This window comes from Fusarium falciforme, chromosome 1 (genome assembly GCF_026873545.1).
Source record: "Fusarium falciforme chromosome 1, complete sequence".
NCBI lineage: Eukaryota > Fungi > Ascomycota > Sordariomycetes > Hypocreales > Nectriaceae > Fusarium > Fusarium falciforme.
Genome location: NC_070544.1, coordinates 6,211,109 through 6,236,221, shown reverse-complemented (window position 1 = coordinate 6,236,221; position 25,113 = coordinate 6,211,109). Strand labels below are relative to the sequence as shown.

The following is a 25,113-nucleotide window of genomic DNA, read 5'->3' as shown; positions in this document are numbered from 1 at the left end:
AGAAAAAATGCCCAATATTCGCCTCCTCGAGAACCCCCAACCCACTGCAACCCACAACCAACAAGACCCCATATCGATTGGTGCCTCGAGGCCCTTGCGGCCAAGAGTGACCGTCTTTCACATCCTTTCCCTTTGCAAGATTACACTTTCTACACTCGTTGAGCTCTCCTCTCGGCTTCCACCACCCCAACATGATCATCTCCCATCCAACGACTCGCTTCAAATCTTGGCCATATGGTGACAGCAGCACCTCCAATCTCCTCCAGGACCTTGCCTAAACACACTCGAGCACCACCCCTCAGTAGCGACCATCTCGCCTCCCTTGAGCTTCCAAGCGGTGACGCGATAGATGAGCGCCGAGGCCATCATGTCGATCTCAACAAACTCTGGCTCCCCGTGGATCTTGTACGCGGTCCATGGCTCGTAGTCGTCCTCGATGTAATCGTCGAGCGTGGGCTCCGTCTTTGGCGAGTAGACCGTCCTGTCGGGCTCTGCGAGCACCGCGTCCTTTGTGATGTACTTGCGCATCGTCTCTGGCTTGTCAGAGGTCAGGGCGCGCCAGAGGAGGGCTGAGGCTTCGAGGGTGCCCTCCTTGTTGCGGGCGAGGATTGTTCCCTTTTTCGGTTCACCCATTGTGAGGTTTGTTTTGTGATTTGATGGTAAGTTGAAAGACGAGTTTTACTTGGGGTATCGCGGTGATGCTATTGCAAGATGCTCTAAACAACTTCAAAATTCGTAAAGCAGGGGAAACGATGGCAAGAAATCTTATCTCCTCCAAAGCCTGACGTATGTCTTGATATCATTGTCTTCCAACCCTTTCCCACAGGCGTTGCTTGCCCCCAAAAACCTGGCAATTGACCCGTCTCCAATCCCTGTTTTTGCCTGACGTCAGCGCTGCGCAACGTCAACCAAGACAGTATTGTCACAAGGAAATCGCCCAATGGACAGTAATTGCAAGGCAACAGGATTCTTGCCCAAGGTCACTCATGACTTGATTATCCGGAATATTCTTTTTGGTCAGCCAATTCTCCTCTCATCGGGGGACATTCCCATCCTTGATCTCAACCAACCCCGGCCCACAAGTTGATCTTGTACACACACCACCACGTTTTCATTATCCCATCCTCATTCACCAACACAACCATTTTAGATTCATAGATTCCCCATACCTCTAGATCTAGCTACACCGATAACGGAAGGTCCTTGAAACTGTTGGCTCCTTGACCCATCGATGGCGCCCATGACGATGAGAAATGCCAAGATGACTATCGAGTTCTAGGGTAAATACTAAATTCTTCGATACGACCGTGAGGGGTTAGGGGGTTAAACCTGAAGAGGAAAGTCGGAGGGTGACGTCAACCTCCGTGTCTCAAACTCCCCGAGCCCATGGAGACCAAAACCCCATCTTCATCATGGGACCCTTGAAGCAGGGTCCAGCATGTCTATGGGTCCTTGAAAATACACGTAACCGTTACTTCACAAGATAAATACGGTGAAAACGGAGTTCTTGATCCTTTTTTGATTCAATTCATCATGTCGTTAGGTCATCATATTAGGTCATCAGGCTTAGATACATGAATCCCTTCAATCTCTTCCGCCAAACAAAAAAGTATACCTAGGTATTGTCAGATAGGCTGCGTTTAGCCAAGCAGTGTGCAATTATATCCCACTGATACAAAAAATGAAAAACCAGATAGTCACAGGATTGTCGTTTCTCCCAGACATTCTCTCCTCCTTTTCTTCCTGAGCGCCAATAGAGGGTTTCAAGGAAATGATTGCGTTGTGCTGTCGTCTAGTTGTAAAAAAAAAAAAAAAAAAAACGGAAATAAACAATACAAAAAGGATTGAACTCGTCAAGTTGACGATATCAGTGGAATCTCTCCTTGATGTATACCATGGCCGCGAATCCTGCGCAGCACTTGGTGCTCATCTCGTGTTTGCACCACGGGCACCGCACCGTCATGGAAACGCTGCCCGCGAAGCCGAGCTGGTCCGTCGACGAGAGCACAGCGTCCGGGTTGGACATGGCCTCGTAGAGCTTGCTCGGCATGTCGTGGTAGTACTTGCACTCGCAGCACTCGACAAACATCTTGGCCACGGGCTCGCCTGGCTGCTGATGCTCCAGGTTGGTCCTGTGACGGAGCGTCTTGATCGATGCCTCGGGGTCCGAGAGGGTCGGCCTATGGCCTCGCAGCGGACTGCCTACGCGATCGAAACGCGGGGATTGAGGGTTGACGGGAGATCGGATTCGAGCCTTGCTTCTGTCCTTGTGCTTCAGAGGGGGGTGCAGCTGCGTCGGGGATGAAGCAAAGCTGGTCTCGGCTGAAGAGTTGAGGTCCGACCTCTTGCGCTGGAAGGTTGGGCTTCGGAGGTTGGCATTCGAGAATGCTTCCATCACCCTGTTTGCGGCCTCCTGGATGGGATCAGCCTCTGCCTCTGAACTGCTGATATCAGAAGGCTCGAAGCGGTCGGTTGGGAGAAGCTGAGGCGAGTTGGTGTATGACCAGTATGGGCTGACCTGTTCGTACCCGTGGTTTGCTGGTGGTGGTAGCACGGGCTTGATAGTCGCCAAACTGGGGGAGTGGCCCATCTCAGACTGAGGAGGAGTAGTGTGTGGTGTGCTGAGGGGGGATACAGATTGAATGGCATCCGAGTAGGACGAATCTGAAGAGCTCGTCGTAGGTCGACAAGTTGGAGAAGACATAGCCGGAGAAAGATGCTTGTTCGCATGTCGGGCGCTGTGAGTAGCATCCAGAGGAACTCCGCCACTGATGTTCAGGCCCCTGTACGGCTGGCTATTCGACATAATAGGTGTTGACGAGTCAGTCTTGGGAGAGTCGGTTGAAGGTTCAGGCGAGACGTTTTCTGTCGAAGGACGCGAGACGGACCCATGGGACGAGTGGCCACGGCCGAAAGCACTCTTGGCAGCCTCTCTAAGGGTCCATTTCGTGCTCACAGCCGGTGAAGACTCCGCAGTGATGGGCTTGGGGCGCTCGCCGGCTGAGGTGTGCTCATACCGGATGCTAGGCGGGTTGTGCTTGGATGACTTGGACGACCTGCTCGACTCCATAGACTTCTTATCCTTGGGCGAGCCAAAGCTGCTCTTGGAGCTTGACGGGTCATCTTGTGGCGAGTGCGATTGGAGTCGGGTTAGGAAGATTAGAGAATTCCTTTTGGTGCTCTTTCGCGGAGGCTCAGGTGCAGTTGATGTGGAAGCGGCGGATGCCCGTCGAGGACGAGGAATTGCCAGGGGCACAATCGGCGGCTTTGAGACGGTCGTCTTTTCCTCCGGAGCCGGTTTCTCGGTGACCTTGGGGGTCTTGATCCTCAGGGGTGGGATCTCCTTCATCTTCTGGCTCTGGCTGCTCTCGGCGCTCACCGGTCTAGCCTGACTGCTTTCACTCTGAGTACGAGCCTTGAGATCCTCATGGCTCTTTACTGACTTCTGGTCAGGCACGGTGTGTGAGCCGTTCTTGATGTGAACGCATCCCCTCCTTGTAAGGCCCTGAGCCTTGTTATATAGGATCTCGCTATCTGGCGTGTGCACCCGGTTCTGCTCCTCTTCATCTTCTGTATCATCAGCCACAGCACACTCGGATGCGGCAGAGTTTCGCTTAGCGCGCGCACTCCATAGGTAAATGTTGACGGAGCCTCTTCGCTGAGGCGACTTGGCGGGCTTCATCGGGTGACCTCTCGCAGCGGCCGTGTTGATCGAGATGGGCGGGTACGCCCTGCGCTGGGCGTCTGCCTCTTTGGTCTGCTGGGGGTTGGTCTTGAGAGGTGTGAATGAGCCGTGGCCAAGGAACGATTTTCGCAGAGCGGGATGCACCTTGCTGTTTCCCTTTGCTTGGTCCTCGAGAACCTTTTGATGAAAGTCCTCCTTCTTCTTCTCCAGCTTGACGCCTCCGAGGAAGCCGGTGGAGCTGGTCTCGTCGAATGAAGCTCGTCGGATCTCGAATGAGCTGCGGAAGAGGGATGTGAGCGAGTTGGAGCGGCGATGGCTCCGGGGCTCTTCAGGCTCGTCGTTGTTCCTCCCGATGGAGAAGCCCAACAAGCTGGAGGATCGAGATCGCCGCTTCTGCGTCGCGGGCCGTGCCGGTTCGGTCATGCTTCGACCTTGAGCCGCAAATACGGCGGGAGAGGGCGGAGGGGGGTGCTTGGTCAGCTTTCTACCACGAGGCTTGGGAGCATTCTTCCAGGCCTCCTCAAGGGCCTCGTTCATGGCCTGCTCCTTTTCGTGTTCCTTTTTCTTGTCATCTTCCTTTTTCTTCTCACTCTCCTTCTTCTTCTCTTCCTTCTTCTCCTTCTTTCGTCGGTCATAGGCCTCCCATGTGGGGGACTGACAGACGGAGCGCTGCTCCTCAACGTCTGGGGGGAACATGAAAGCCACCGTCTTTTGTGTGTGCTTATCTGTTGTGAGGTCGGTTGTGGAGGCTTCCCTCGACACGGAGCGAGAGGCGCCCTGTCCGACTGGTTTTCGTTGTATCACATTTGGTGATTCAGCTCGCGCGGGAGCTGTGTGAGAGGAGAAGAGCGGCGGAGGCACGGCATTGTAGTTTCGGACTGGAGGGGGGACTTTCTTGTCCTTTGGCACCAATTCGAAGCGGCGAGGAGCGAAGCCGGGGCTTGGAGGAACAGAGCTATCTGTAACGGTGGGAGATGGAGGCACAGAGCCTTGGTGGTTTCGTTGGAACTGCAATTGCGGTCAGTCTTACATGATGCTTCCTCGGTGGTTCTGGGACCTACATTGAGCTTCTTCTCCAGGTCCAGCATGCGCTGTAAGCTGTTGGAGCGCCCTCGCGCCTGAGGCTGGATAATCTCTTGCATGATGAAGGTGTTGTAAGTCTAGGCGAGTCGACCCGAAGCTGGCGACACGCAAAAACGCCTCAGAACATGCGAGATCTGTGAGAAAAGATTGGGAGAAAATGTGAGCGCAAAGAAATGGGCAGAAAGCAGCTCTTGTCGGACAAGATGGTGTAAGGTGGGGGTGGTTTGCTGCAGATAAGCGCGAAGATTGAATGAGTAGTAGCTTGCGGGATTGAGCTCCTGCGGGTGTTTGCAGCCAAAGAGCTAGCTGAAAGCGCCGAAAGAGAATCGCTCGGGAGCCGGGTTCGGCGAGAGAATCAACTCTAGCGATGGTGGATGTGGGCGTAGATGGGTGCTTGTTGTTGTTGCTGTTGCTATGAGCTTTCTAGACTCATGCCCCGCCTTCTTTTCCTGCTCTAGAAAACGAGAGAAACTGTTCAAGAATTGAATTTCTGGGGAAAACGACGAAAGCGGCGACAAGCAAAAAAGAATCTATATTGTCGAGAAGCGACGGAAGCGGTCGTGTCTCAAGATGTGGGCGGGCAAGTAGAAGCGGTGGGACAAGGCGTTGCTGTCTCGTGATTTGGAGGTTTGTATGCAAAGAGGTTGGTCTTGAGAGGTTGGATTCGACCAGACCAGAGGGGAGGAGGGGGGCAAAAAGGCAATAGGAAGAGGGAGGAGCGGGAACGGATTCAAGATGAAAATAGGAATTCCCGATGCAACGTAGGACTGGGATATTGAGGGTTTGTAAGAGATAGAGGAGGGAGAAGCAGGGGGGGTCGTCTTAAGATGAAGGACGATGATGGGATGAGACAGTGGACATGGGATGGGGATGGGGAAGCATGAGGAAGAGCAGAAAATAGAAAAGTCCCGAAAATTCCTGACGCTCGCCCTGGTGAGACTTTCTTTGTCCAGAAGCCAAATTGCAGGGCCAAGCCCAAGCAAGGCAAGCGAGCAAGCAAGCAAGATCCCGATATCCCGGATGGTCTCTTGTTCTGCAGCGCAGCAGCTTGTCTTCCATGTCTGTAGAGACTAACATGGCTGGGCCAATCCGAATTGCCCATGACGCCCGTCGACCCAACGACACCAGCTGAGCAGCGGTCTTCCCGGATGCGATGCGATAGGATGGGTCCTCTGCATCATGGGTGCGTGATTGCGGGATGGCGGCATCGGGTTTGGCCTGGCCCAGCCCTAGTTAGTGTAGGTAGTCGACCCAGAAAAGCCACTGACTGTAAGCTGCCCTGGTTATTGACGTGGATGACGGCCTATTACTGGGCGTTTCTGGGCTAAACTGGAACCACCCAGATCTGAGCTCAGGTATGAGAGCTGTTTCGGTAATGTTTGATAGCTCTTCAAGATGCCCTGATAAGCTGATTCTCTCCTCATCTCCCTTGAATGATTGGATCGTCGTCCCCCTCATGTCTCTTTCTGCAATCACATTCGTTAGATTGAACTTTCAGCAGCAGAAAGCGCCATCCAACACCCGCATCCTGCAGTTGCTCGTAAAGGCCCAAAATCAAGGTCGTCGTCTATCCATTGTGGGTTTGGGTCGGCCGAGAATACGAACTGGCGAGGTGGGCACCACAGAATCAGTGTGGCTGTCATCGGCGGACCGCGTCACCCCATTGGCCGGCCACAAGCTCCCAACGCCATAATCGGCCGATCCCCAGCTATGGCCTTGCACTGGCCCTACAGCGCTCTTCAGTGGGAGGGGCCGAAGCCCGGCACTGCTGAGGATGCACATGGATCCAAAAATAGCCCGCATTCCCAAGGGCCTGATCTGACTGACGTCTGCACACCAAAATGCAAATGCGAGCGTACACGAATAGAACGGGACCACTTCCCCAAAAAGATCGATCAAGAGGCGTCTGCCTCTGGAAAAGACACGAGTGGTGGCTGCTTGGAGCTTGGGGCTCTGGGGTTTAGCCTCATGATGGCGACAGCTCGTTTATGTCCCGTCGTTTACAGTGCTTGAGGTGAAGCCGGCGGCAGCGATGCGAGGGGACGCCATCCCAGGTTAAGCTTACAATGTTTATGGCTTATACAATTGAGGTGGCTGGCTTCCAATGGCCTTCGAATAGGTGCGTTGAGCGACTCTATCTAATGTAGGATGGAGGTTGGATGAGGAGGTTGAGGTTATTATGGACCACAAAGGATGAAGTGCAGCACAACGTGGCAGGCTCATCTCCTGCCATCCAAACTTCTTCCCGTCCGTCCATCCAACCTTTTTTCATGTCGATCACAGCGGAATAAGAACCGATAATAACAAGAGTCATGCCATGCCATGGCATGCCCCCAAACCTAAACACACACAAGAGAAGCAGGCGGCTGGGAGCGTTGCTCGGCTAACCACGAAGAAAGGCGCCTAGCATCTGCAAGAGCCTGCAGGACAGCTGCGCGGTGATGTGATGCCTGACGCATGGGTGGTGTTGTACTGTTCGTGTTGTGGTACCGCCCAGACCTCGTGCTAATCTATCCGGGGCAGTCCGTGCATCACGTTTTTTCTCCAGGCGGCGGTGTGCTCATGGGTGGAAGCAGGAAATATCACCGGACACGAGAAAGAGGGCCAATATTGAAAACCCTCATAAGAGCGGCGTATGACCTTGTTTACCTCGGTAAGCTGGATGCCATGATACCACGAGAATCAACCGTTGTGCTGTTACAAACAAGAAATTTGAGTCTTTTCGTCCTTGCTCTCCTCCCTAGAACCATGAGTTGGGCACCATCAATATATTAAACGGCATCCATCGCGAAATAACAAATCCATCAACTTACAGCATCCCCCTCTCTTGATCTGGATACGATCGACATCCAGCCCGCGGTGGATCACGCAAAATTCCTCGCTGCAAAGTGCGCCCTCGTTCTTTGGCCTCAGTGGCCCTTTACCCTCGTATTGTTGCAGCAGCAAGGACCCTGCTCCGCGTAAATATAGTAAAAAAAACAACCCCGCTTGAGGCCGAGATTCTGCGAGGCAATGCAGATGACTGACTTCTTCTGGCCTGGATGGGCCTTGTAAGTGAATGCGATTGCTCGGCGTTTTTTTTTTATCTGCGTGAGGGAGAGGATTCTGTGGGTTGAAGGATTGGATTGTTGGTCTACCCTACACAGTGACGCGGAAAATTCACAACCATTGATCTTTGTTGTTTCTATGAAAAGAAACCGGCTCAACTTGCCATCTATGTCTGGAGGCTTTTTCTTTTGCTTCGATTGACATAGAGATAGGGTGCTGTTAGTAGGTAGTCGGCTGACTGGCTGCAAAGATGAGCTTCTCCAAATACGAAAACAATGTTGCAAGTGGATAACGGGCTCACCCAACAGAAGAGTCCCGACGTTGATAAAACACCCGACATCGTATTCCCAAGCTCCCTTGCTCCAAGCTTCACCCGCAATCCGTATAACCCATGCTCCAGTTTCAAGTCCAGGAACGTCAAACACGACGTGATTCAATCTCTACAATACGAACTCACTAAACTCAGGAACGTACAACCGACTGTTCCTGCAGAAAAAGACCCCGAGATTGCTCAGAACTATGTTCCTGCATGTGCCAAATGACTTGATCTGCTGCTTTTCAGGGTCTGATTCCCGGGATGGCAGGGCAAGAGGCTAGAGTTGCACATCCATCTTGGCGACACTGCCTCGGGAGGCGATGTAACGCCTGTCAGGAACCATCTTGTGTGGTGCGAGGAGTGAGATGGTACCTGAATGCATGAGAATAGGCTTACAGAAGCCCTTCGAGTTCGTCTTATGTCCTGACTGCCCAGCTTGCTTCAACATACAGTCAGACCTCTCGCAGCACCTTTACTTGGTTGGGAATATCACCAATGACGTCATCATAGAGGAGGTCAACCTCTCAACCCATGGATTGAGAGCAAGTTAGACTGAGGAAATAAAAAACATAAGGTCAATTTTGCCAGAAATGTCGAGAGCAAAAGCACATGAAATTTCTCATTGATTTGGGGCCTCTAGACTATCGGCCGCCTCATGAGGGAGACACAGAGGCTCGCTGCTGGGAGATGCATTACATACCTACCCGTGTGACGGGGGGGTTCAGGGCAGACTGTTCGCACTGTATCATTAGGTGGGCTAGTTAAAGACAGCATAATATCTATTAAATCTATAAGCTTGTTATAATAATAATATAGCTCTATTAAGGGCTTATTATTATGTTATAGTTATGTTGCAATTAATATTTATTATTAGAAGACATTATGTTGATTTTTTATCATGAAATCATAATGTTGACCTAACAGTGTGATGCAAGTTTATGTGCCACACTGTCCTGAACCCCCCCTTACCCGGGTAGTAGGTAAGCCTCAAATTGAGCCACACCTCCAGCCACATTCGGCTCAAGTTTATCCGACAGGGCATCTTTTCCCCGCTCACGTGAGGGTCGCCTCCCGCCCACAATCATTTGCCAAATTCCCAAAAAATCGATCTTACCGCGCCTCCAGTCGACGACACACCATCCACATCACCACCAAGCAAATCATTCACAATGGGTAAAGTTCACGGATCTCTTGCCCGTGCCGGTACGTTGCGCCCGCCTCATCTCTTCGCGATGATGCCTTGATGATTAGAACGTCGCTGACAATAACGCAGGCAAGGTCAAGTCTCAGACTCCTAAGGTACGACGGCGCCGCGAATAATTTCCATCGATCCCGACGACTCCGATCACTAACCATCCGGTCCTACAGGTTGAGAAGCAGGAGAAGACCAAGGTCCCCAAGGGCCGTGCTCTTAAGCGCCTCAAGTACACCCGACGATTCGTCAACGTTACCATGACTGGTGGCAAGCGGAAGGTGAGCAGACTCGACAGGACCACAAAACCACGGGCGCTGACGATGCCGACAGATGAACCCCAACCCCGGCGCTTAAACGACTGGTTACCTAGGACAGGATTTGCGGTATTGGGAGGTTGGCTTGCAGAAACCGTTCACCGATGGTTGCTTCACTCAGCAATGGGAAGATGGATTAGGTCGGGTCGCACGATATAGGCTGAGCCCCTTGCACAAAATCAAAAAGGAATGGCGAAGAAGCACTACGACTCTACTCGGCGTCCGGTGTCGGTTGTCAATACAACAAACATTTGTTCGCGCCCAGACGAATTGGCCATGGATTGTGAATGCTACGGCGCTCTATGATGAGGATTCCCGACAGGCGGAAATGGATGATGACTGCGAACCTCGTAGACCCTGTGAACCCCGCTGCCATTTCGGCGAGTGACTCACGCCGATGACATCCATGTCAGAATGAATGCCTGAGGATGCTCTTGATGAATAGCCCCTAGTTGCCTTTGTGAATGCGACAATGCGTGCCTCAACTATCGACTAATGATGCATTTTCGATTACTGTGCAGTTCGTGATGAATTGAACCATTACGGCGCCATGTCCAGAGTCACGTGATATCAATTTCATCCTCCCGCCTGAACTCTGCCCGAGCTCCTCCATCACAACAGCAATAACACACCTCAACGCGTGCTCAATTCCTCCTACAGACCGACAACCCCAAATCACAACCTCAAAATGGCCGACGTGGAAATGGATGTCGACGTCGACGCGGCGTCTCCCCCGCCCCCCGCGCGCAACGAGTCCGACATGCAGACCCATGCCAAAGCCACAGCCGTCCGCTCCATCGAGGGCTGGATCATTGTCGTCACCAACGTCCACGAGGAGGCCGACGAGGAGTCTCTGCAGGATATTTTTGGAGAGTACGGCGAGATCAAGAACATGCACTTGAACCTGGATCGACGAAGCGGTTACGTCAAGGTGAGCCTGCGCCAGGACACGTTGCGATGCATGGGATGCTGATGTTGAGATGCGTCTAGGGATACGCGCTGATCGAGTACACGACCCTTGAGGAGGCCCGCGCGGCCATTGACGGCGCGCACGAGACAAAGCTCCTCGAGCAGACCATCCAGGTGGACTTTGCATTCGTCCGACCCCCGCCTGGTAAGCCAGGACGCGGACGGGGCGCGGGCGGTAGGAGGACAGGCCGGAGCAGGAGTCGAAGTCCCGAGGGCAAGGAGCGCGAGGAACGCGACTGAAAGGATGCTTCGAGAGCCGGAGAGACAAAGAATGCGCGGTTACGACATGCAAGGGCGCATGAACAAACACGGCTGGAGCGTCGCCGATGTGTATGACCCGTGAAGGGTCGAGAGCACGTCGGCACGTGTAATGTCTATATATGAGGTATGTTTTTGTGTCTTTTACTTTGAGGGATTTGTCTAACGTGGTTTAGATCAAGAAAGGATTGGACTACGTTCGCATGGCTATTGTATTCAGAATGACGGACGGAAAAAGTGTTTGGATTGTATGAACAAGGGATGCGTCAAGAGGTGCCCCCTTGTGCTGGCTGGTTCGCATAGCTACAGTACGTCTTGTTGACTTGACTGGAAAATCTGGTCATGGCTACACTGATGAGGTTCTTTGGAATAGGTATTCATACTATCCGAAATGCTAGTGCGAGAGGCACATCAGCCGTCAGTTTGTATCGCTGAAGCCTGGGTTACAGTCATGTTTCGTTGTGCACCTCATGGGATCATGTCCCGACCTATCCAATCTCTGGAGAAAACTAGGGAGCAACCGATGCTTGTTGCAAATGCGAAGAATGAGAAAGAAACAAGGCAGTCTAGAGGCATGCCTTGAACTGCGCCGCGTAATGGACGCCTGTGAAGGTTTACTTGGGCTCCTTAGAATACCCAGGTGAACGACTCCTTGACGGAAAATTTCGTCGATTGCCTGCTCAGATTAGCCCCTATCTTCAACTTTCATCTAGTTAACTCACCTTATATCAGCACTCGACGCACCGATGAGCACCTTGAAGGCACCCTCCTCGGCGATCCATCCAGGAACAGTCTCGTCATAGTACCCGACAGCGTACTTGTCGAGGCTGATGGTAATGTGTCTCGTCTCATCTGCTTCGAGGAACACCTTTTCAAACGCCACGAGCTCCTTCTCCGGCCTTGGCAGCCGGCTCTTCTCATCGTGAACATACAGCTGCACCGTCTCTGCACCGGCGCGACTGCCAATGTTTGAGATAGCGAGTGTGATGTTTATGACGCCGTCGGGTGTCAGCGTGCGGGTCGAGATCTCGGGACGGCCGTACTCGAAGGTCGTGTAGGAGAGGCCGTGGCCAAAGGGGAAGAGGGGGGTTATCTTGGCGTGGTCGTAGTGTCTGTAGCCGATGTAGAGGCCTTCGCCGTAGAGGACTTTGTGGTTCTCGCCGGGCCAGGTGTGCCAGGCTGGAGTGTGTTCGATTCGCTTGGGGAAGGTTGCCTGTGGTGTTGTTAGCAGGGGCGTTAGGACTGGATAAATGAACTCACTGGGAGTTTGCCGCTGGGGTTTTGGATGCCAAACAAGACATCTGCGAGAGCATTTCCTGCTTCCTGTCCTTGGTACCATCCTTGGATGATGACGGGAACATGGTCTGCCCAGGGCATATGAACCGGGCTGCCAGATTGGTTGACGACAATGGTTCGTGGGTTCGCTTTCACCACGGCTTCGATGAGCCTGTCCTGACTCCCATCAACAGGCAAGTCCATAGTCTGGCGATCATAACCCTCTGATTCCCACTCGGCATCCACTCCAACAATCACCACAGCCACATCTGCCGCTCGAGCCGTCTCGACCGCCTCCTGGATGTAGTCGACTCGGTCTTGTTCCTTGAATCCGATGCGGCAGCCGCCGTACTTGTGCGTGATACCAAACTGCTTCTGCTTCGAGATGGGACGGAGTTCGTTGGTCATTTCCACGCGGAGTTCGACTGCCTTGTCTGCTTCCATGTCGACGTCGACGAGGTAGTCCACCGAGCCGTCAAACATTGCCTCTCCCTCTTCAGTCCACTCCCACAGATCCAGGACCAACTGCCCGTTGACGTATAGCTTCCCGGGACCTACACTCATGAAGCTGATGGTGTGCTTGCCGGTAGTCTTTGGTGTGAGGTACGTAGTAGCAATGGCAGACCACTCAGGACCAACCTGCTGAAGGGGCGCCGAATCCCAGAGGAAGAGATCCGTGTTCGTCCTTCGCTGTATCACCACGGGACTTCCTTCGAACTTGTCGCCCGCGAACCAGTCAATGTTGACACCAGGCTTACCAGACTTGTCGGTGCAATACTCGGACGCAACGGGGAGCCACTTGTGGATATAACACCCCTGGGCAAAAGTGACCTTCTTCTGGGATACCTTGCGGATGCTGTCGAGAGGAATCGTGTTGTAGTACGGGTTCAGACTTGCACTTCCACCACCGCCGGCGATGGCTCTGTTGGCGTTTGGTCCAATGACAGCAACCTTGGTAGACTTGGGACACAGCGGGAGAATGCCATCGTCGTTTTTGAGGAGCGTGAGTCCTTCATGTCCAGCAGCTCGGATGAGTTCTCGTGTCTCTTTTCGATCATCTTCCCGCTCGGGTTCCTCTGGTGACATGTCGCTTCCCTTGAGTCGCTCTACCAAGGTGAGCATGTTCTCTGCAGCTTGATCGATATCCTCCATCTTGATAAGGCCTTCGTTAGCTGCGGTGATGAGCTTGTCTAACCGCCACTTTGCTGAATAGGGGAACTCGATGTCGCATCCGGCCTGTACAGATTCAACAGACGAGTTGATACCGCCCCAATCCGAAACCACAGTTCTGAGAACAGTTAGTGTATCCGATGAATCAAGATAGGGGTAGTTGTCAGTAACCCATCATAACCCCATTCTCCTCGCAAAATGTCCTTGAGAGTATGCTTATTCAAGTCCGCGTGAACGCCGTTGATGAGATTATACGAAGACATGACTGCCCAAGGATTCGCCTCCCGGATCGCAATCTCAAACGGTCGGAGGTAGAGCTCTCGGAGAGGCCTCTCAGTGATGAGCGAGTCTATCGTCAGTCTATTCGTCTCCTGCTCGTTTCCGACGAAATCTATTCACCCTTAGCATGATGAAAATGTTAATTGCCAGTGTACTCTTTACGCTTGATGGTTGCCGCTACGCCCCTGTCTTGTAGACCCTTGATGTACTGGGCCGCGAGCTTTCCTGTGAGGAGGGGGTCTTCGGAGAAGGACTCAAAGTTGCGACCACCGAGGGGGTGACGGTGCATGCAGACTGTTGGAGCGAGGAGCATCTCTGCGGATCTCGCTTTTGCTTCGAGGGCTAGGTGTTGGCCGACTTGGTAGAGGAGGTCCTTGTTCCAGGTGGCTGCGAGTGAGATGCCACATGGGAACAGAGCAGCCTGACCTATTCAGTCATTGACCATGGTGTATACTTGGTAACTGACCTTTGTGCCGCCAACGAATATCCCTCCTCGAGCTCCATTTGGTCCATCAGTCGTCTTGATAGCCGGGATGCCCTTCTCGGGTATGGCTCTTGTCCGCCAAAAGTCGGCAGCGGTAAGAAGAGAGACCTATAAAGTTCAGAATGCATAATCTGATATAATCAACATCCCTCCAATCATGCCTTTTCCTTCAAGCTTAGTGTCGCCAGCTTCTCCTTTGCGGCGGACCGAGTGTCCCGGAGGTGCTGGCTCTTCTGCGGGGGACTGCAGGGCGGAGAGTACTCCGTGTCAGGAGTGGAAGGGGTATTTGACTCGTTCATGTCGACAAATGTGATGGGGGCTTAAAATGGCAGGGAGTTTGAATGTATCCAGAGCTTTGATCCCCTTGTTCAAACACCCAACTGGAACTTGAAGGATGCGAGTTGAGCCTGGATAAAACAGCAACCAGTCATGTGTATTTCTACAGGAATAAGAATGCAGCCGGAGAAATAAGAGGTGGGCAACCAACTTATACAGCCGGCAGACGAGTGAGGCGCCATGAGGGATTCACAAGGTCATCCGTTAATTGCACCGACATGAGGCGAGGCAATTGGCCGAGAATCCCTCAGTAGGAAGGTACAAGATAGGCAGAATCACCTCCAACCACAGAGAGACAGGGATATGGGTTGTTTGAGGTCTTCCACGACTGAGGCTGGACCAGGCTGGGGGAGTGGGGAAAAATGCAACCGCAGCTGAGAGGCGATGCTAGTTGCAGATCGATTGGGATAGCAAACGTCCCGGTATAGACGGACCGTGAGAGCGGCCGAGCGTCGGGACGATTGCGGGAGGCTCGGGGGTGGTGGTGGTGGTGGTGAGCACTTGTCCAAGGAGAGAGGTATAAGCCGAGATTGGAAAGGAGAAGGGGTTCTTTTCTCTTGTATGCATAGCAGAGGCAAAGACTCAGTGGGCTCATAATCATCAAAAGTTACGAAATGCTAAAAAATCCCCATTTGACAAATAAAACTCCCATGTTTTGGGGTGAGTGAGCGCATGCCACGTTGCACAAGGCGCGCCTTATCGGCGGCGGTCAGCTAAGAGCGAGCATCTTTCGTACCAACGAATTGGGAAAAGGATGCTTGGCATCGATGCCGGAAAATAAGATGGTGTTTTTATTTTGTTTTCGCTTGGATAAAGGATTCAAGCCAAGTAACTCGGCACCGAGAGACTGGGTGAAGCGTGCGTCTTGACGTGTGTGTTACGACAATTACCCTATCAAGATACGAATCCCGCGTAACCAGGCACCACCCAGCGGTTGTCGGGATCCCAGTCTAAAAGAAGGTGTGCGGCCCTTCGGCCCGGGAATCCCACCTTTGAGGTGCCCGACGGAGCCGGGGCAAGCGAGAGCCGGGGCTGGGGCTCCGGGGGTTTTCTTTTCGCTGGGGGTGCGTGTGGGGTGGTCCGGGGGTTGAGTTGAGAAATGTCGGCATCGCCGGACGGGAATGTCGACATGGCATCAGACGCTTTTTTTTTTTTTTCTTTTTCGGTTGTTGATAAGTTGTTTTTGTTCTGTGAAGATGGGTTGAGTTGTGGTTCTGTGTATGACTTCAGGGTCACCACTAACATGACCACGTGGTGATATTCAAACAACACCCACCCAAGTAAGATACAATACCATGATCCTATTAGAAATCTCCCAGATAACCATAACCTCATAGACTCGGCAGTTGCCAGAGTCGTAGCACATCCGAGCGCAGGTAGCAACAAGAGTGGTCCTACACCTTGCCGGCTTCTGTCTCAACAGAGCGAAAAGAGACAACGTCGGCAGCTCTCCCGAGCATGTAACATACTATACGTGCGGATACATGCATGTCGGAAGCGCCAGATTGATCGAACTGCACAAAAGAAATGACCCTCGGCATGGATACGACGTTTCTTGCCTGTTCATGTACCGAGTTGATGTGGAACCTTCGCCGAGGCGCCTTCAGGGGGTGATGCACTCGCATGCCGAGGCTGCAACTGAAGCTTTTCAGCTTAGCAGTTACAGATCAAGCATTCACGAGCCCATTTCACAAGTTATTACCCATTCAGGTACCGTGATCCACTCATCACTGTCAACCATGACCCGAGTTGCATCTCAACACTGCCAAACCACCGGCATAGTCTATACCCTTATTATCCAGGAAAACACAGCCTGAAGTAAAGACGGGCACTGAGAGTGGCCGAACGATCAAAGCCTTTGTTCCTAACGGGGGCCAACACGGGGAAGAGAACCGCACGACGGATGGTGCGTTGTTGTGTTGGGGCTGCGATCGGGAGGTTGCTGTAGGTGCTTGTCCAGCGCGTACTTTTTTTGCATTTTTTGCAGGAATACGGAAGTGGAGAATTTAAATGAAAGTTGATATGTGAGAATTCTCTCGCTTTGCTCTTTTACGAGGAACTTTTGTTTTTCTTGCGTTATTGAAGTTGATGGAGATGAGTGGGTTGACAGTAGAGCAGGTTAGACAGGAGGTTAAGTGCGTCGCGTGGTGATGAACAAGAGAACTCCAGTTATTGCTTATCTCTGAGATACCACTGATAGCACTAACGCAGCAAGGAAATGCTATTGAACGATGAAAGTTCAATTAATCGCCGCCCTTGACTCCCGTTGTACAGCCAACTGCAAACTACGCTGTAGACAGCACAGTAAGGAATGTGGCTAAAAACGTTTCACAAACATCGGATATACACCAAAAAAACGACTCATCAAAAATAGAAACATCCCCGGTCTCGGATATTAATAAAACGCCGTGTTAAAACATCAACACCAAAAGAATCCAGAGTTCCCCCTGTCAATATCTCGATCGGCGGGTCGGCGGCGTTGTTCCCCTTCCCGCTTTCGTCGCCTCCCCGAGATCCGCATTTAGTTCCCGAAGCCTTGGATCGACCCGGACCCAAAAGTTCATCGAGAAACGGGCGGGAAAGCACCTTTTCTTTCTCTTTTGCATCATCGTGCAGATGTTTGACATGTGCTTGTGCCTCTTAGCTAACGGTTTTGGTGATACCTGCGTTTCCTAATCGAACTTGGTCTTGTTAGTTGTCACTCGCCACTTCAACACCACATAATGCCTCCGTCAGCCAGAAGCCGCTCACCCTCGGTATACTCTCTCCACGACCTCTCCCCGCGCATCACACAATCTTTATCAACAACATCATCATCCCCGCAGTCGCAGCCGGACCAAGAACCGGAGCCGCGTGGGGAAGGGTCCGCCGTCCCGCCGGCCGAATCGGCCAAGACGCCGCTCGCCAGGTTCTGGTCTTCGCAGGTGAGCTGCGAGGTTGACTTTTCAGCCGCGCGTGACCACCTCGGTATGTTTACTCTTCTGTGTAACTGGAGGAATAATAAATGTCCTTGCTTGTAACAAGCACGTCAACCGTGCGGCTGATGCTCTTCGTTTCATGTGGAAGCATCCCCATTCTAGAAAACCCCCCGTCGCAAGAGCTTGCTCGGCTATATAACCTGGGCTATATAGAACCCTTATATAGAACGCCATCTGCTAACATGATATTCCCCCATTTAGCCAACGAGCGTACCTTTCTCGGATACCTGCGTACATCCATGATGATGTCCATGGTCGGGACCCTGGTAGCCCAGCTCTTCACATTCAACCACGAGACCAACCACGGCTCCGGTTTTGGCTACTTTGCTGCCGGGAAACCCCTGGCCATAACCTGCTACGCCTTCTCGATAGGCACTATCCTACTTGGGGCCGTTCGGAGCTGGAGGCATCAGCATGCCATGTTGAGTGGCAAGGCCTTGTCAGGTGGCTTTGAGATTCACTGCCTCGGTATATGTTCTGTTCTTGTGGGTTGAGCTTGTGATTGTTGGAGAGTAAAACTGACATGTGGTAGCTGCTGTTTGTCTTTTTTGGGTTTCTTTTGGCTATTGATGTGGTCAAGGCGGTTTCTCCCCTTCCCAAGCCAACTTGAGTCCAGAGCACGCTGTTAAACGAGGAACAAAATACACATCACAACCTCTTTGGACTCTCTTATGCCTACGAACTCGGTTTAATATGGCCTGGTATTAAGATAACTCGAGTTTTCATTGCGCACAGTAAGTAGAGACGACAACCTATAGGAACGAAACCCAAAACACAAAAGACTTCCAACACACTTGCATCCAGGCTAACCCTCACATCAGGGCTTCTTCTCCCTCTTCTCCTGAACATCCTTCTTCAACTTTCTCACTCTGGTCCTTCCACGGACCCGCGCTGGCACCAGATCATGTCGCCTGCCACGCCTGCGTGGCTGTCAGCCTGGGTGTTGTCGTCATGGGTTAGCAGAGAGTCATCATACCTAAACCGGCGTCGAGTGCCACTGCCATCTATGCCGTTGGATGCTTCTAGGTGCTCAAGAGCCTTGAATGGAGACATTCCCGCGATATTTGCATCAATCATTGATGGATCATCCGGTTCAATGGGCCCGCATGGGATCATGGTGTCCACCATGACATAGGACGACTCAGTCATTGCTCGGCCAGCCACGGGCTGCAGGACTGGAGTACGAGGCATCTTGTCATGACCACCGGGCCTGGCCTCATCACTCAAGGGTGGGTCAACATCATCATCACTGGGATGTTGCCAACTGGATGTCCCAAGAGATGAGGCAGCAGGCTCCGACCTCAGCTGCTCAACCTGAGCAGCCGCCTTGACCGGAGCGACACCACCAACTCTCATCTTCTCATGGCTATCCTCATATCCAAGAAATACATCCATCGGCGCCGTAACTGTAGGCGAGGATGGAAGACTTGGCTCTGAAGGGAGCAGCGGACAGCCATCCTCCGGGCTCGCCTCACGGATCGTGGTGGGAGTGTGGAGCTCGTGAGGACGAAAGAGTAGAAGAGGTGGCTTGGCAGAATCGAAGACGCCCTTGTCCTTAGAGTGATGAGTCTGAGGAGAGTGTCTAGCAACACCAAGGGTTAGCACTCAGCTTGACGACACTGGGTTAGGGAACGGTACCTCTCTACAGGGACAGGGCCTTCTTCAAGGCTGATGCTGCTATCCCGTCTAGCCATCTTCCTAGACCGAGGAGGAGACGGACGAGAGCCATCAATACCACAAAGAGGGTCCATGCTTGGTGGCAAAAGCTGGGGGGAGAATATTGCTTGTTCTCGAAAAGAAAGAAAGTGACAGGAACACGGGGCTAGTTATAGGGCCCTCTCATCATACAAGCCATGCTACCCCCGGACATAGACGACGCCAGGTTACCGACAGAAAGGAACCGGGGCCCTCCCTAAAAGAATACTCCCGTCCGCGACAAACCCACGACGGCCCGAGCATCTGGGTCGCGCTGCGAACCATCTTCCCGTCCCGCCCCTGTTCCCGTCATCTCTTTCCTCGACAAGGCAACCAAACCAATGCACCTGGGACCCAGCATGCCGGGCGACCCCCGGTGTCCGTCGTGTCGGATGCATCCCCGGGCCTGTCTGCTGTGGGGGAGCCATCAAGCGGATGACTTCGCCTGGTGGTTCGCCAACCCAGTCCGCCGGGTCGTGCCTACGACGGGTGATCTGCAGGAAGCGAGACACGAGGGAAAAAAAGCCATGCTGGCGTGGATTAGAGACAAAGAGGCTTTTTGAATTGATGACAGGCAAATTGCAAGGAGAAGAAGAAAGTCCTAGCTGAGAAGTAGAATCCACCATCTGTTTACCCTCGAGAAACTCAAATCCCATGAGCCATGTCAAGTCTCCCTTGACAGACCCAGACACACACTCATCAGACCCAGGCCAGTGGGCGGGGACACACTCGGCCAACCGTCCTGCCGGTAAAAGGGGTGGTGTGTGTGCTGTAATACCCGATGGCCTGGTAAGGCGCATCTCATCTTACCCACGTCGGCGGTAACAGAGGCTGGACGATCGTCCCTTTCTCTCGTCACCGCTTCGTCTTTTGTTGTGCAGGACAAAAGAACCCTGTTGGAATCAGCTGTTTTGCAGCCGAGGTTTACTTGCTTTTTACTCGTTATCTGTCTGGGTGTGTGTCTCGGCTTTGCGCTGCAATTTTCCTCGTGAGAATAACGGTTACCGGCAGTTGGGTGAGTCTCGATTAAGGCTGTGCAAGCAGGGCGTTAGAGTTGCAAGGTAAAAACAGGGTATTACGTCTATTTGGACAGAAGCAGTAAGAATGAAGATCACTTCCAATTAAGCTCCAGCAATGGACCGACATTCCAACAAGTATCCTGCAAAAGTCTGGCAACCTGTGACAGGGCGAAACACCACCGTAAAAACCAACAATTGTCCAACAGTGACCAACAACTGACAGGGTATAATACTACCAGAAAACCGCTAAATCCAACAATCGACCAACAATCATCCAACAAATGGCCTACAAAAGACCAACAATTGACCTACAAATGCAACAAAAACCCTGTAATCTCCCTCAATTGACCTCTCATCACTCCTTTTCCATACATACAACCTCTCCCAACCCCTCCCCCTCTCGAGGACCCCTGTCAAAGTGGCAGGCCTCAAAAAATCTCATGGACCCCCTGTTCATGCTCTACCTCAAGCCACCCGTCCCTCGTTGCCGGGTCCGTGGGAAGTCCTGAGTCAGGTTACGTTTGTGCACGACCGGGGTTTGACTCTATGCATGAGTAGTACTCGTAGGCATGTTTTATTGTGCATGTTTCTTTTGCATAGCACTAACAACAGCCCGAGATCTATCGGGCAAGGCATAGAGCATAAGCATGGAACATGCATTGGAAGGTACACACACGAGCTAACCAGATGTTAGGAAGCGTGGGGATAGGGATCTGGTCTCGATGCTATCGAGAGAGGACAACAGCTGAAACTGAGCACAATCAAGAGACGAACAACCAGTAATACTTCAATCGATAATTTATAGATCGCCATTGTCTTATTAATGCCAAGCATATTGTGCTCTTGTCCTTGATTCTCTTTGGTTATAGAGCTTTGCACTTACATCCTCTCATCTGGCTGCCAGAGTTACACGTCACTCTGGCGAGACTGATCACATTTCTGCAAAATATGATAGTTCGTTCAGTAATGCATAATACTCTCCTCACATCACTCAGAGTAACCCATTCAAGTAAACCGATGTACCTACCCAGTCCCTCAGCACAAAGCAATACTGCGCAGCAAATAACCCAAACCGGCCTTCCGGACAAGACACAGCACTTTGAAAGAGAACAAAGTTCGCTCAATTTCTCGTCTATAGCATATTCGCTACCACACAAATCCTGCAGTATAAAAAAAAAAAAAGCCCAAAACCCAACCGCTCAATGCAAACGCCCAGCAAAATGCTCTAGTATCCATACTTCTGTTGAGAGCAAAAACAAGATATATTCCTTGTTGTTGAAGCTTGAAAGGAGAAAACGCCCAGTGATGCCATAGTCACACTCTGTTTTATATGCCTAACCCAGCCAGTCGACTCCTCTACAGCTCGTCTCGGTCAATGTTGGGGAGCTGAAATTTCCACCATCGAGGTCCGACGGGAAGACCGACCCAGAGGCGGTAAAGGCGGTGGAATTCATAGGTAATGACGTTCCAGCTGCGAAATGTCAGTATCTGTCTCATGATAATCTCAAACATCAAAACTTACAGTGCCTTGGGAGTGCGCATCCAGCCCGAAATAACCACCTTCATGGCAGCACGGACGTGAGCAAGCTCATAAGCGATATGACCGCCAAGCGAGTCGTCAGTAGGTCCTCTTCGCCGGAGCTCAATAAACTCTCGCATGGCGTCATCCATTTGCGCGTTGGTCTCAGCCTCGGCCTCAACCTTGGCCTTGACCGCATCCTGCTCGATCATCCTGTCAAGCTCATCCTCGCCTGAGTTCCTCGCCTCCAAAAGGTGGCGGAACTCGTTAACGGCGTTGACAGAGCTGCTGATACGGGCGTATGTGTTGAACAGGGCCACAAGCTCGGTGCGCTTAAGGACGGGGATGTCTTCGCTGTTGTTGTCGAACTCGAACAGAACCTTGAGGGCAGTGCCATAGCCGGCAGCCTGAAGCTTGCCCCAGAGACGGCACTTGTCACAGCCAACACAGTCCATCAGACGGCTAACGTTGCGAAAGCGGTTGCGGAAGTCCTCCTTCAGGGAAGGTCCCTCGCCGTTGACAAACATGAGAGTTTCGTCAAAGATCTGGGGCACACTGGCGGCTCGCTGGGTGACCTCAAGAACCTTGGCACGGGTGGCCGCATCTCCAGAAGGGTCGCCAGTGCAGAAGGTATAGTCGTCGGTCTGAAGGTATGGGCCGATCTTGGCAATAGCGCGGGTCATGAGCGCATAGTTAAAGTAGATGTTGCCAATGCGATCGGGGAACTTGTGAAGACGATGTTCGTAGCAGGCAACGTTGGGGTGCCAGTCGCCTGTGGTCTGGTTCAGGAAGTTGTAGCACAGGTGGGCGCTGATGCTGGCGTGCATTCCCGACATGACGCGGTAAAAGACACGCTTCTCAAGACACTCGTCGTCAACCTCGAAGCCAGTGTTTGCGACGAATGGAGTGTTGGGGTTCTGCTGGCGCCTCTCCTCGAGCTGGGCCTGACGTCCAGCAGCATCGAGAATCTGCTTGAAGTCCTGGGCGGCCGGGCCTGGCTTCCACTGGGAGGTGCCGAGATCGGCAGACTTGGGGAACGAGCTCTTCTGGAAGCAGTTCTCACGGTAGATGGCGTTCCAGACCTGCGCGGCGCCGGCGCCAGCATATCCAGTGAATCGTTCGGGGTTTCGGACCAGGCTCACGTAGTCGCCCTTGGAGCTTGCGCTCTCATCCTCGGGGACGCAAAAGTCTCGTTCGTCGCATTCGTCATCGTATTCGAAAACGCAGCTCTCACCAACGTCCTCGCCGAGTTTCCCCTGGAGAGGTCGCTCAGGGTGCTGGTGATGGGCCTTCTTGCCGGGGTGCTTAGCGCGAGGACCTTCGAGCTTGCCCAGCGCGTGGGCGCGCCAGACCTCGGGGATGTCCTCCTCGTTGTCCAGGGTCTCGACGGCGCATCCAATGTTTCCGCACATTCCATTTTCGTCGTTCCAAAAGGGGCACTTCTTGTGGAAGAGGTTTACTCGGTAGTGAGAGAAGAAGTCGGTATTGTGGGTGAGGTCGTCGATGGCGGGCTTGACTCCGGCATTGAGCTTGTCGAGGGTCGCAAACGAGGCGCAGGCATCGCTAACGATGGATTTGGGCGAGATCTTTCAGAGAACAAAGTTAGCAAGCCCAGGACAAAAGGGTCGGCTTTGTGTGGGTGATAGTTGAGGCTGGGTGGCAAGCAATGACTTACATGGCAGTCGTCCGAGGAACTCTCGCAAGAACCTGGAGCGCCCCAAAGGGCAAACACAGAAAGATAGAATAACCTGCTTGCAGACTTCATGACTGCTTAGCGACGGACGAATTCAGAGTTTCGAGTCGATGCAGGCTGCGGGAGCGACAGCGCGGGAACGAAGCGACGGGCCGACGTGCAGCAGGCAGTTGGCCGCAAACGTCAAAGAAAAGACGGGATGTGTTTCTCTCGAGGAGAGATTTCGAGTCGCTAGCGAGTGAAAGGCGACGTAAAAGAAAGAAAGACACAGTCCTTTCGTCTATAAAGTGCTTTGTTGTAAGAGAGAGAGGAAGAAGAAGCGACGTATGAAGTAAGGCAAGTGGGTTGACAGGACCCCCAGCGGCGTCGGCGGGCAGCGATGGACACCTTTCCTATTCTGTACAAGCGCCGTTGAGTCTCGAACGGTCAAATGTACCTTTAATTCTAGCACGAGTCTCGAACAAACAAGAGATGAAGAATAAGAGAGATAAAACTTGTATGTTGAAGGAATAGCTGCAAGTTATAGGGCGAGCTACAAAAAGGCATCAAGCCACGTACGAAATATCCTAAAAAAGATGCCACGCTGGCTGTTGTTGATCAATAGGTACGCCATGCTTCCCTCCGAGATCCGTTCCCGGACGAATTTGAGGCGAAGCCGCCGCAATTCGTGCGTCGTGGACCCCGACACTCCGTCAGCCTCGTCCTCCAATTGACACGATGCAATCATTCAAGGAAGACATTTGGCGAGTGTTATTATATCCTAGAAAGGGAGTCAACAAACCCCTCAGTTCTACCAAAACCACAAAGAAATATATAAACCTGAGACCCTTCTTCTTTGTCTCTTGCAAATCCGGATATGCATGTTCTCTTCAGCTGCAATCTGTCCACAACACAGAGTGGCAATTACAAAGCAACTATTGATTTACAAGCAACCATTTCCCTCCGCTGCACTCGGAGAGTTTTGACGTAAAATCAGGCGATCACCCAGTCACCGCAGGCAATCAGCCCAGCAGTAAACTGCGTCTGTCTCGTCACAGCAGGGGTTCACGGCATAGAACCGAGAAACCTTATGTGGCATCTATAACCAAGGTGAATGAATCACTCCGTAGGCTACAAATAATTCATCCTTCGTGTTTAGACTTTTTATACAAAACCACTGCCCTCGCGCATGTGAATTGCTATTTTCAGAAAGAATGCTCAAGAACCTTTCCTCATCTCCCCCTCCATGCTCCGGAATGCTCCATCCAACCACCACTCCCAAATGACATGCCTCTCTAGTGTTTCCTCTTCCCTCGCCATGGATCTGAGTCAGCAGTCTCAGAGTCGAAGATGCGGCACCCCCTGCAACCCATGGACCAGGAACCAGCCACAACTTGGATAGCTTCCCCCGTGGCTCAAAGCCACACCTTTTTGTTCCTGGTTCTCGACTTGATTGTGGTGTGATGTTCAAGTTTTCAAGTGGATCGGGACGCAGGCACAGCTCATTAATGGTAGGGGTCTTTCTTGTGCCTAATCTACGAGCTTATCGAGGCCCAAGTTGTAGACCTACGTAGTCGCAATCTGTCAAGCTTCTTGTGCTATCAATACAAGACTGATTATAGATGCTCGCACACGTCTCTGCCTCATCCCAGCTACGCAGTATGCGATCCTACATCCAGCCATCCCATCCCATCCTTCCAACATCCCGGTCTCGCTTCCATGTTACCTATGTAACTCCGGAACCTTTCCGCCCACTCAAGACCAATCCTTCTCTCCTCGCGCCTGTACACCATGTCACCAATGGATACTTCCCAACTC

The 25,113-nt window shown here is 52.3% G+C and overlaps 8 protein-coding genes across 8 annotated transcripts; 3 read left to right on the top strand and 5 right to left on the bottom strand.

Moving 5' to 3' along the window:
• Positions 1–219: 219 nt before the first annotated feature.
• On the bottom strand, positions 220–633 carry NCS54_00179800 (DUF4440 domain-containing protein; the record flags this gene model as incomplete). Its single annotated transcript, XM_053147416.1, has 1 exon — positions 220–633. The coding sequence occupies one exon, from the start codon at positions 631–633 to the stop codon at positions 220–222; it is 414 nt and encodes a 137-aa protein (XP_053003391.1).
• Positions 634–1,867: 1,234 nt separating this feature from the next.
• On the bottom strand, positions 1,868–4,827 carry NCS54_00179700 (Hypothetical protein; the record flags this gene model as incomplete). Its single annotated transcript, XM_053147415.1, has 2 exons — positions 1,868–4,693; positions 4,747–4,827. The coding sequence occupies 2 exons, from the start codon at positions 4,825–4,827 to the stop codon at positions 1,868–1,870; spliced, it is 2,907 nt and encodes a 968-aa protein (XP_053003390.1).
• Positions 4,828–9,301: 4,474 nt separating this feature from the next.
• NCS54_00179600 (40S ribosomal protein S30) lies at positions 9,302–9,681 on the top strand (the record flags this gene model as incomplete). Its single annotated transcript, XM_053147414.1, has 4 exons — positions 9,302–9,335; positions 9,406–9,431; positions 9,501–9,605; positions 9,658–9,681. 4 exons carry the CDS (start codon positions 9,302–9,304, stop codon positions 9,679–9,681), a joined length of 189 nt encoding a protein of 62 aa, XP_053003389.1.
• A 648-nt stretch (positions 9,682–10,329) lies between these two features.
• On the top strand, positions 10,330–10,850 carry NCS54_00179500 (RRM domain-containing protein; the record flags this gene model as incomplete). The annotated part of the gene is made up of 2 exons (XM_053147413.1): positions 10,330–10,572; positions 10,632–10,850. The coding sequence occupies 2 exons, from the start codon at positions 10,330–10,332 to the stop codon at positions 10,848–10,850; spliced, it is 462 nt and encodes a 153-aa protein (XP_053003388.1).
• A 645-nt stretch (positions 10,851–11,495) lies between these two features.
• Positions 11,496–14,375, bottom strand: NCS54_00179400 (Beta-glucosidase; the record flags this gene model as incomplete). The annotated part of the gene is made up of 7 exons (XM_053147412.1): positions 11,496–11,544; positions 11,591–12,081; positions 12,129–13,431; positions 13,485–13,704; positions 13,755–14,013; positions 14,059–14,184; positions 14,238–14,375. The coding sequence occupies 7 exons, from the start codon at positions 14,373–14,375 to the stop codon at positions 11,496–11,498; spliced, it is 2,586 nt and encodes an 861-aa protein (XP_053003387.1).
• Positions 14,376–17,135: 2,760 nt separating this feature from the next.
• NCS54_00179300 (DUF202 domain-containing protein) lies at positions 17,136–17,884 on the top strand (the record flags this gene model as incomplete). Its single annotated transcript, XM_053147411.1, has 2 exons — positions 17,136–17,379; positions 17,592–17,884. 2 exons carry the CDS (start codon positions 17,136–17,138, stop codon positions 17,882–17,884), a joined length of 537 nt encoding a protein of 178 aa, XP_053003386.1.
• A 323-nt stretch (positions 17,885–18,207) lies between these two features.
• On the bottom strand, positions 18,208–19,141 carry NCS54_00179200 (Hypothetical protein; the record flags this gene model as incomplete). Its single annotated transcript, XM_053147410.1, has 3 exons — positions 18,208–18,310; positions 18,367–18,972; positions 19,029–19,141. The coding sequence occupies 3 exons, from the start codon at positions 19,139–19,141 to the stop codon at positions 18,208–18,210; spliced, it is 822 nt and encodes a 273-aa protein (XP_053003385.1).
• A 2,319-nt stretch (positions 19,142–21,460) lies between these two features.
• NCS54_00179100 (Endoplasmic reticulum oxidoreductin-1) lies at positions 21,461–23,388 on the bottom strand (the record flags this gene model as incomplete). The annotated part of the gene is made up of 3 exons (XM_053147409.1): positions 21,461–21,575; positions 21,627–23,209; positions 23,299–23,388. 3 exons carry the CDS (start codon positions 23,386–23,388, stop codon positions 21,461–21,463), a joined length of 1,788 nt encoding a protein of 595 aa, XP_053003384.1.
• Positions 23,389–25,113: the final 1,725 nt, after the last annotated feature.